This window comes from Perca flavescens, chromosome 7, assembly GCF_004354835.1.
Source record: "Perca flavescens isolate YP-PL-M2 chromosome 7, PFLA_1.0, whole genome shotgun sequence".
NCBI lineage: Eukaryota > Metazoa > Chordata > Actinopteri > Perciformes > Percidae > Perca > Perca flavescens.
Window position 1 is genome coordinate 16,285,187 of NC_041337.1, and position 11,163 is coordinate 16,296,349.

The window sequence follows — 11,163 nt, forward strand, 5'->3', positions numbered from 1 at the left end:
ATTAGCCCCTGCGCTAAGCTATTCAGCTGATAACGCTGCTACACTAACTCTCCCAATGCTAGACCCAGCTGAAAAAAGCTTCTGGGGGGGTGTTTGGCTCGAGGTCATGGTGCAAAGGACTCTAGGGTGAAATTACTCCGAACCATCACTTTAAGAACAATAGCAACAATTTTAACGTAATCATTTTTCTCTCCCTATCTTTTCCCCTGTTTGTTTCGATGTTTGGTCAAGATGGGAAATGCGTCTGAAACATTTCTGCTTGTGTCCAGAATATCAAAAGACCTTGACTTCCTCATGGGAACTATCTACATCATTTTTGGTAAGTAATGTGATTTTGTTTTTCTCGGTTTACAGCCTTTATCTGTCAGAATGTGTGTTCAAAGTTCCTGCCACTCTGTCTCCTAGGGATGCTATCGGTGGTGGGAAATGGTATCCTGATGTTTGTGGCCTATAGGAAGAAGTCCTCCCTGAAGCCGGCAGAGTTCTTTGTGGTTAACCTGGCTATCAGTGACCTGGGCATGACCATAACCCTGTTTCCACTGGCTATCTCCTCAGCCTTTACTCACATGTAAGTGGCCATTTAAGTTATCACCACTCTTTCTCCTCTCATCTATCTATAGAAGCAGGGCTGTAGCTGCCATCGAGGATACCAATGTCATGTTTTCAGCACTTTGGTCAACTGTTGTTTTTAAATGTGCTCTATAAATAAATTTGGATTGGATTCATTGTTTTCGGAAAATCAGGGGGTTATAACAACCTTAGCCGGAGTTTACATTACCATATACATTACAAATAAAAGATCAATATTAGACAATCTGAATTTGACTGTTTTTAGATTTAAGCAGATAATAAAGTACATTTATAAATCTGCAGATTCAGGTGACAATTTTGAGTTCAGATCCATCATTGTGAGTGTCGTGGACCAAGCAGTCAAGAAACACAGGAACACAGGTTTAAAGTTCAAAAGGTTGGGTTTATTTTCCCCCAAACAAATATTCACAAGCAGATAAGGCAACCACAAGCCCCTGCTGCTGCAGGCAAAGCATAGCTCGTTAGCTCAGCAAGCAAGCAACATGTCGGTAAAGGATATTTGCCGTTTGTGTAACGAGAATTTACGAATAAAAGGCACCATTTCAGGTTCCCGGTCCATATTCCAAAAGAAGGATCCAAGAGAAAAAAGCATTAGCGAGCAGCTAACAGAATTAGGGCTACCGCTGGCTGAAAATACTGGTTAGCTGATTGGATAAACCATCCGTCTATCACCACCTAAACCTGCCTCAAAACCAACGCTGATTGGCCCGGTCGTTTGGCAAACGGCTCCAAATTTTCTCTATCTCAAGATGCCAGACTGATCTGCGAGTGGAAAACGGGAGCTCGCGAGATCAGGACGGTCTCACGAGGCTACAAGACTGGGGCTTCTGCATAAAATGTCCCATCTTTTGTTCACCAGGAAGAGAACTGCAGCCAGGTAACTTAAAGACAAAGAGAAATTAATTAATACAAAACTAAATTACAACATGACAAACACTGTAAACTGTGTGGTAGAACCAGTGTATTGTGCTAATAAAGTAATTTTAAACCAAACAAACTGAGTGTGTACAACCTTAAACCTTCAAGTGTGTGGCTGTGACCACCACAGCGACCCCTTTCAAATGGTCACATTGCTTTCACATAGTCACTTGAAACATTATATTAAAAAAATATTGATCACAGCAGCTTTAAACTTTACAAGCAGTGATGTGTGATTTTGGGTTTTCCCTCTGCATATTGCTGCTCAGATTTTATGAAGTGCACCCCACCTTGTAAAGGTGGTTAAGACTATGTGTAGTCGTCCTCTTAATATGATAAAAAATCTTTATAAAATACATTTTATGTCATATTCAATATCTCCAGATCACTACAGTGTAAAGACTTATTTTTTGTGTAGGAGCAGAGAAAAAAAATGATTGGGTCAAAATGCATCACTGCTCACTACAGTTGTATTTGACCCAGGGAAAGGTCAGCAAATGTATCACCTATTTCAGCTACTGGGTGTAAATCACCAGAAGGATCTTGCAGAGAAATCAGTCAGTAACAAATTAATGTTCTCTTCGGTTTCTCTCTCCATCCAGGTGGCTGTTTAATGAGACGACCTGTATTGCCTATGCCTTCTGTGGTGTTTTGTTTGGACTGTGCAGTCTGACCAACCTCACGGTGCTCTCCTGTGTCTGCTGGCTCAAGGTCTGCTGCCCAAACTATGGTAAGACAAACACTCTTTATGCTTTAATTCAGTATTCTATGTAAAAAAAAAAAAAACACCATCATCACAGTAAAACAATGTACTATTGCAAAGCCAACTGTGCCAATCTGCCCCACGAACCATAACAAACAGTGTTCCAGCCAATAACCGACAAGAAGGAGCTGGTTAAGCCATCACTGCAGTAGCGTTAGCACGTAGGCTACTTCCACAATGCGTATTCATGACTCAACCAGCTCCTTCTTGTCTGTTATTGGCTGGAACACTGTTTGTTATGATTCGTTGTGCAGGTTGGCGCAGTTTGTTTTTGTTGCCGTTTGTGGAGCCTGAGCTGTCTACAGAGACCGCATTTTTTTTTATAGTGTGTTCAGGGGACAGGCAGCTAGTGGATAGTGAGGAGATGTTTGCTGTATGTGACAAAAAAATGTTGTAGCCTAAAAAACGCGTCACATCACTTAGAGCACCTTTAACTACTTCATTTTCACGTTTACTACGTGTTTAAAACTGAGCCTTTTTAAACAGAATGACCACATGATTACAGTCACATGATTAAACTACCACCTTGCAACAGTAAACAGAACAGTCATATGTGTCGTTTTGGGAGTCTTTGGAAATGGACCTTCCGTGACGTTTAGGTATGAGGTGTGTGTTTTTTGACAATCATTTATTGATAATAAAGAGATTTGATTCTCCCCTGAAACCAACAAACCTTGAATCTAGAGAGAAATATTATTGTAGTTAGACCAGCACCTTAAGGGCTTGTTACTTGTTGTTAACCTCTTAAAACAGCAGGATATGTAAATGAGGAGATGTTTACAAGGCCTTATAATGTACTCCCTTCCATTTTAATGTATTCCCCTGCAGGGTTGCATATGAAAAACTTACAAACCATCCAATTATTGGAATTGCATGTTTCCGTAGCTGCATGTTTCGGCTACATCCACACTGTCAGTGTTTACTAATGAAATTTCAATTGGTGTTCATCATCAAAAGCAGAGTAAAAAGAGTAATTTATTTAGCTAATCTCATGATAGCCACAAATAACCTCTGTAAAGGACTGTATGATGAGACACTTAATTAAATTTAATTGTATTTGTTGTGTAAAATCTTCATCAGAGAGAGATAATACCTAACTACCATAAATAATATTACTTAACTACAATAAATACATACAACTTATTAAAATGATTATTATTATTAAATGATATTGGTGGCTTTTTTGGCTTTAAGGTCATCTACTCTTCTCCTTATGACCATCCCTTCTTCATCTAGTAACACTGCTAACATGTGACTATTAGTCAGGAAGAATGTATGCTTCTTAATAATTTCTTAACATTTACTTTAAATTTCCATATTTACATTTTTTTTTACATTTTTAAGCAGTATTCAAACATGTAATACATGTGTTATAACACAGTATAATGTAGTTGTATGCAGCTATAAGAACATGTTAAACTGTTAGTTAATGTATAATTATTTGTCAACAATTATAACTTCTCTTATGAAGACATATTTTACATTATTATAAACTGTGATTACTATATATTTTTTCATTTTCTGTTAATACATCAGCCTCCACTTATGGGTGCCCAAAGGATAGTTGTTGACAAATACATTAATAAATTACAACTACATTATAGTGTGTTAATCACTCATGTGTAAATAATTTATTCGCAAACAGGTTTTTGTTTAGGTTTAGTTTTCATTATAATCCAGTGGAGATTCATGTAAACTGTTCACAATTTACATTTTAAATATAACATTTAAAGCTTTGGTGCGTAACTTTTTGTTATTATTGAACGTCTGTTACATTAAAGCCATTGCCAAATGAGTTGCTACAAGGCTAATTAAGACTATCAGCTCCACACAACTCTCTCTGTATTTCTCAGTATGGCTGTGTTCAGAAGATTGTGTCGTCAGGCAACTTTCGCACGCAGAAACTCGAGTTAAGATAATTACCTCTTCAGAAGAAAAATCCACCATCAGAGCTCAGTAGAAGAAAAACAAAGATGAATGAATCTGATCAAACACAGCTGGAGATTAAATAGATCTGATGCTAAACATGTATATGCCATTAACTAATTTAGGCTTTGAATAGAATAAGAGGTCTATACCAGACTTTCAGTAGGTTCAACAATTGCTGCTAATAGGCACAGTGTATTTGAAGTCAGGGCTGTGTTTTTAAAGAGCTCCTCTTCTCGGTTTTCCAGAGGAACAGTCTCAAAATGCAGAGCATAAAACCCAAGAGACTGCAAGCCCTTCAAATAAAAGTGTGCAATGCAAATGAGCATAATTAATTACACCTTTATGAGACTTCCCTGCAAGGAACCTTGTCCAAATGTACACAGCTTACAGCAAACTGTTAAAACATGCTGTCCTCTTGTTTCTAAACTAGCTTATACACTCTAGCGGACAGCTCCTCTATTCAGACACACAGACATGCTCATTCTCACAAATACAAAATCAACAGGGACACACGCCATCATTGATGCAAAGATCCAGACAGTAATTTCAGACCTGCAGCGCCAGCGGGTTCAGACAAACTCATTTTCAAACACCAATTGAAAAACACGATCAGCAGCAGGTTAGACATGCTAATGTACACCATCAATAAGGAAAACAATTACTATGCAATAATTATGCAATCTTTACACGTGTGACACAAACCGGCAATGAGGCACAGTTCTGAATTTTTTATAGCTGTTGTGTGAGCTGTTTTGCATTTTCCCACTGGTTTGTCACTATTGCTGCATCTCCACTGCATGGTATGGCACTGCATGGCTCTTCTCAACTCAACTCGCTTAAAACCCTTCTTTTTTTGGTTTTCCATTAGCAAATGTTTTGGATAATACCTGGTACTTTTTGCTGTGCCACTTTGGTCAAGGATCGTAGCGAGCTGATGCTAGAAGGTGTAGTTAAAACACTGCAAACCACTGATTGGTCAAAGAGAATAGTCACTAGCACGACACGGACATTCTGCACAAACTTGCCATTTTAAAAAGCTATGCTACCGTCAATAATGACCGGAATGATTTTATTCACTTCAACAAGATTTAAAAAAAATGTCAGCCTGCAAAACTACGCCGTACACTACACCGTACAATTGACGAATTTCAGACGTTCCTCTGATCTGTGGTGTCGCACTGAAGAGGATGTCACGGCAGTTCCGCATGTCATTGTTTTGATGATAAGCTAAGAATCCGGCCTACACAGAGGGGGTACCAACTGCAGTGGAAAATTTAATTGAGAAAAGTACTGGTATCAGAAGTGAGTTGAGTTGAGTCAAACTATATCAAACATTGTTTTCTGGGTACTCTGGAGAGGTACCAATGGATGGGGCATGGGATACAGATTTCCCCTTGTGAAGAATCTGCCAAACATGAATGAGTATGGAGTACTTCGCATAAATATGAGAAAAGAAACAAAAGGTGTAAGAGCTGTGTTTATGGAGTAACACCAAAAATGTCAGAGGATTGGGTAACTGAGGGGAAGGAGAGTACAGCAACAACAACATTTATGGGCTGATGACACAAGGTTCAGATTCCACTTTGAGTTATTATAGAGCAGTTATCTCTTTAAATTCAAAATGGGCAACTGTTTCAGTTGTCAAGGAACGAACTCATTGAAATCAGAATTAGAAACGTTCAAATTGTTTTGAAACAAATCATTTCTATGCTGCTGTGAAAAGAGGAAAAATGTTAAAGAAACTGACTATGTAAAAATATATCCTACTGGGAATATTATTTAGAGCATGGAGTCTACACATATCTTCAAAGAAATGATGAGACAGCAAACTATTTCTATTTCTGAGTCTAAATATTCAAGCTACCAAATGAGAAGCGAAAACAAGACTTTGCAGTTTTGGTGCATGGTTCAGGGGCAGGTGTATCTGTACAGGTTAAAATGCTTCACACACTTACACATACTAACTGCTACTAAAAACATGTATGTTTAAAAAACATCTAAACCCTTATAAAAAAAAAACCGAACTTGTTCATATAGAGGAGGGTTGGCTTCATTGTAAACGCTCATGTAATGGAAACTTTATGCCATATTCAAATTAAAATATCCTTGAGCAAAGCACTATAGACTGTGCTTAAATGTGCAACTGATGAAATAAACACTTAAGAGATGGAGAATGGGTGATGGAGAGTGCTTCTTCCTTCCTATCTTTTATTAGTTTTTTTTTTAGAGACAACTTAGATCCATAAATCAATTAGTGATCCAACAGCAGCACGTGAATCTACAGCCACTGACAACTGCTGATGAACTTGTTTGTTATAGATCAAAGTCAATGAAACAGAAGTCTGAGGGTGGATGACTCTTCCTCATTAACAAAATAAGAGGCATCCAGAGGTGTCAAGTAACGAAGTACAAATACTTCGTTACCTTACTTAAGTAGAAATTTTGGGTATCTATATTTACTGGAGTAATTATTTTACAGCAGACTTTTTATTTCTACTCCTTACATTTTCACGCAATTATCTGTACTTTCTACTCCTTACATTTTAAAAATAGCCTTGTTACTCCTATTTCAGTTCGGCTTGTTTTCATTCGTTCAAAAAAACACACACAAAAAAAACCTATCCAGATAAATCGTGCCATCCGGAGAGAGTGAAGTCTTTTCAAACTCTAGTATCTATATTTCTACTTGAGTAATGAATGTGAATACTTTTGACACGTCTGGAGGGGTCTAATGAGAAAAGGTGAGAGATGAGGTATAAATGGAGGAGAATGAAGGGTGGCTCTGAGGATTTGCTTTACAGTTAAAGAGGACTGACACTGGTGGCAACACAATCAGTGTGGGCTATCTCACTTAATGTTAAGTTGTGTTGGCTCTGAAAATTGACACATTTCACCATTTCCGGCACAATTGAGCCTTAATAGATCTCAATCATAGTCAAAACCGACATTGCTCACAATATATGGCAGAACTTGTACATTGGTAAATAGATTTTAAATTTGGGGACAAAAGGGAGAGCTGGTATTGGATCGGTAGTCAGTACCATCAAATAACCCGAGTTGAGGTATCAGAATCGGTATCAGGAGGAAAAAGGTTTGGTACACATCCCTAAATACAATGTAAGAACACATGCCTGAAGGCTTTTGTTTAAAATTGAGTTCAGCTATGTGAAAAAAGAACTCAGGTTGAATCCTTTAAAGCAACACCATGTAACTTTTCCCTCTTCGGTCCCTCTACAGGTTGTCTCATTGGGATTAAAAGGTTGCGCGGCTCGCTGCTTCGGTCAGGGCACCAAAGTGGGAAAAGTTACATAGTGTTGCATTAAGTGTTAATCACCACCCTTCACCCTCAGCTTGAAGGGTAAGAGGGGCTGACATCCAACTGAAGAGGCTGTGTTGTATCGTAGCTTAGGTTCCCTGTTCTCCTTCTTACTTATTCTACACCCAAAGAAGCCCTCGTCTAAATCAATTACAGTAGACAGTGCAGTGTTTCCCATGGGTCCCCTTATTCACATTCACGAGTGTAATGACAAGCGAGTGCTCCACCACTAATCGTGCTATAAACAAATGTCTCATAAATGTAGTATACTCACATTTAAAGCTATAGTGCGTGGATATTTTATATTAATGAACATTACATTACATTACATTCAAGCAATTGCCAAATGAGTTGACACAAAGCTAATTAAGCCCACAGCTCCACAAAACTCTCTCTGTATTGCTCAGTATGGCTATGTTTACAAAACTGTGTAGTCCGGCGACTTTCGCGAGCAGCCGCTCGACTAATGCGTTTTACATCACCACTGAAAAAGGACAACAAGAGCGTTCAGCTTTGGAGACGAAGACGACTGCTGCAACAGGTGACGGCATGGCTGAAATCTCAAAGAAGCAGCCATGAAATGCTTCAGTTAGTAATTGAACTGCTAAGAAAACACCTACACAAAAGAAAGTGACAGACGGACCGACTGCATTTCTGTTGCATACAAATTAAAAGATAATTACCTCTTCTGAAGAGTCCATGTTGGTTTTTTTAATCCTCCGTGTCCTCCTTGACTTGATAGGATAAACGCTCTAAGCAAATGCGTGGAGGAGGGGTGGGGGTAGTGCGCAATCACCGAAGGCTTGCGTTTTGCGGATGTGCCGACAGTTTTGTTGTCATTACTTATTATGTCTTAACTTATAATTCCTCATGGGGGTGACTGAAACTATGCACAATAGCTTTAATATAAGTTCTGATACGGATAAAATACAAAACCAATCACATAAATTAGACTGTACAAACATTACACAAGGTACTGAAACAATGGCATCTTGTACAAAGAAAAAATGGCTATTGACTATAGATTTTATGTGCCACATTATCACTAAGAGAAGTGGTGAGTGGAGTCATAATATCATTATTAGTTATTCAGTGAATGCGAAAAATAGTGGAGGGAACTGAAGGTACTGTAATTAGGATAATATTATTACTTACAGAAAATAATCACACATTACAATCCACACATTTTCCATTCAGATCCTTGTATGCAGAAAATAAATAGCCAAATACTGAAAAATAGTTCTGATTGGATTTTTTAATATGAGGTCTTGTATGCACTTTTCAAAGTTCTTTTCTATGGCCTCTAAGTAATCATGCAGAGCAGCTACTCTCCATACACAAAGAATCATATGTTTGGGTCCCTGGCATTATGAAAATTGTTAACTTCACGTGAGCCGTGGGATCTCTTATCTGAACATGCCTGAGGTCACATTAAAATATGCATTCGTTGGAAAAAAAATCTTAATGTGTATCCGTGTTCTTGTTACAGTAAACAACGTACTTATTCATCCGAGGGGAATTTCCTATCAAGTTGTTCATCTTATTGTATGATATCATCCCGCTTCCTCCTCCTTCTGTCCTCCTCTTTCTCCTCCTCAAACATTGCCTGTTATCAGCATCAGGCAACCAGACTTAATATGCTTTAGTAGCATATTGTTACTATGCTGTTGTGTCTGTATCCTTCCTCTATGTCCTCATCTGTCAGTAATCACCCCTCCAATCTCCCTCCTCTGCCTCTGTCTCTACCCTGCTATGTTTTTCCTTAGGTAACAAGTTCTCCTACTGCCACGCATGCTTTCTGGTTGCTGGGGTCTGGTGCTACGCTGGAATTTTTGCTGTAGGTCCCCTGTCGGGCTGGGGAGAGTACGGGGCCGAGCCTTATGGTACAGCATGCTGCATCAACTGGTATGCTCCAAGACAAGACTCTGCAGCTATGAGTTACATCATCTGCCTCTTCGTCTTCTGCTACATTGTGCCCTGCACTGTCATCTTTCTGTCCTACACATTCATTCTGCTGACCGTCCGGGGCTCCCGCCAGGCAGTGCAGCAGCACATGTCCCCACAGAACAAAATCACCAATGCACAGGCATTTATCATTAAGGTAAATGCCTAGGTTCATTTCCTAACATATTATATAGACATAAGTAAATAAGGCAAATTTATTTTATATGTTGTGTCTCTTTTCAGCTTTCAGTGGCAGTTTGCATTGGTTTCCTGACAGCATGGAGTCCATATGCCATTGTGTCCATGTGGGCAGCATTTGTTAACCCAACAACTGTACCACCCATGGCTTTTGCTCTGGCAGCTATCTTTGCCAAGTCTTCCACCCTTTACAACCCTATTGTCTATCTGGTCTTCAAGCCCAACTTCCGCAAGTCCCTGTGTCGGGATGTGGCCAAGTGCAGGATGACACTCTGTGGATGTCTGTGTCAGGACATCTCTGCACAGAAGGGAACTTGCACACAATCCAGTCACAAAGAAGAGTGTAACTCAACAAGGTTCTCAAATGGGCTGCCGGAGAACCACGGGACCTGCAGACACTGTCCTTACCCTGAAACAGCTACTGGTACCAGAAAAAACTTTACAGAATACAGCCCCCAGCAGACTGTGAGAATAGTTAAAGGATCAATACATAATGAAGTTGCTATCAGTCAGCTCTCCAATGAGTTGCAGAGTGACTTCCTGTAGAGAATCAAACAAAGTCAGACAGTGAGAAGGTAAATAAAAAGAGGAGTAGTGGAGAAAAAGATGGCAAGAATGAAGGTTTAAAGACACTAATTGCAAGGAAAAATGGAGTGAAAGACAAAAAGATAATAATTGAATGAAGGAAAGGAGTTTATAACTTTAAAGGTCAAAGTTTTAAAACTCAATTAGGTGATACTGCCAAAAAAAAAGGCCAAGAAGTTAGAAGCCAATAAAGGAGGATAGGCTAGCCGAAGAGCCAACATGCAACCACAATATTCATCAGGTCAAATTAACACACTTTAATAGCTATCCGATCACTTTGACTGTGCAACATTAAGCTTTTATGTATTTATTATGACTACTGTATTTGATGATGTGTTTAATTTGAAAGGTATTTATCAATGCATGCCTAAAATTAAAGGACAGCTCTGTCTCCTCATTGCTGAGGGTAGATGAATGTCTCAGAGGCCCACTTTGAACATGGACCTCCTATAATTTACCCAGGGTATTGTATTGAGGTATCTGCAAAGAGGTGTTTCCAATGTCAATTTTGTCTAATCAGCTGTGTCCAGGACAGAAGGCATGACTGAATTATAAAAGCAGAAGGATTGGGGCAGTACTAAAGATAATCAAATCTGTAACACCGAAAAAGCTCTATTCTCTCTCAATATACTCTGTGGAGTCCTCTAGACAACAATATTCAAGTTAGCGACACAAAACCTGTTTTAGGATAAATCACAGAATCACGGAGAACTATCAGCTAAAATAAGCTACAAATTTAAAATGTGCCAAACATATGTTGCATAGGAACATATGCTGGATACAGGTTTTTTTTCGATTGCTAAACGACACTGGGCACAACTGAAGCCAAATGTGCAAAACTCAAACTACAGTCTGCACCTACCAACAGTCACCTGAACTAAACAGTTCACATCACCTGCAAAAGTCATTCCAAGCAACA

The 11,163-nt window shown here is 39.0% G+C and overlaps 1 protein-coding gene across 1 annotated transcript; it reads left to right on the top strand.

Moving 5' to 3' along the window:
* The first annotated feature begins 231 nt into the window (after positions 1-231).
* On the top strand, positions 232-10,563 carry opn7b (opsin 7, group member b). Its single transcript, XM_028583451.1, has 5 exons — positions 232-319; positions 406-568; positions 2,112-2,239; positions 9,284-9,618; positions 9,705-10,563. The coding sequence occupies exons 1-5, from the start codon at positions 232-234 to the stop codon at positions 10,203-10,205; spliced, it is 1,215 nt and encodes a 404-aa protein (XP_028439252.1). The 3' UTR covers positions 10,206-10,563.
* Positions 10,564-11,163: the final 600 nt, after the last annotated feature.

Coding starts and splice junctions, on each gene's coding strand:
- opn7b (XM_028583451.1), top strand. CDS start 232: ATGGGAAATGCGTCTGAAACATTTCTGCTTGTGTCCAGAATATCAAAA. Junction 320..405: donor AACTATCTACATCATTTTTG/GTAAGTAATGTG, acceptor TCTGTCTCCTAG/GGATGCTATCGGTGGTGGGA. Junction 569..2,111: donor TCCTCAGCCTTTACTCACAT/GTAAGTGGCCAT, acceptor CTCTCCATCCAG/GTGGCTGTTTAATGAGACGA.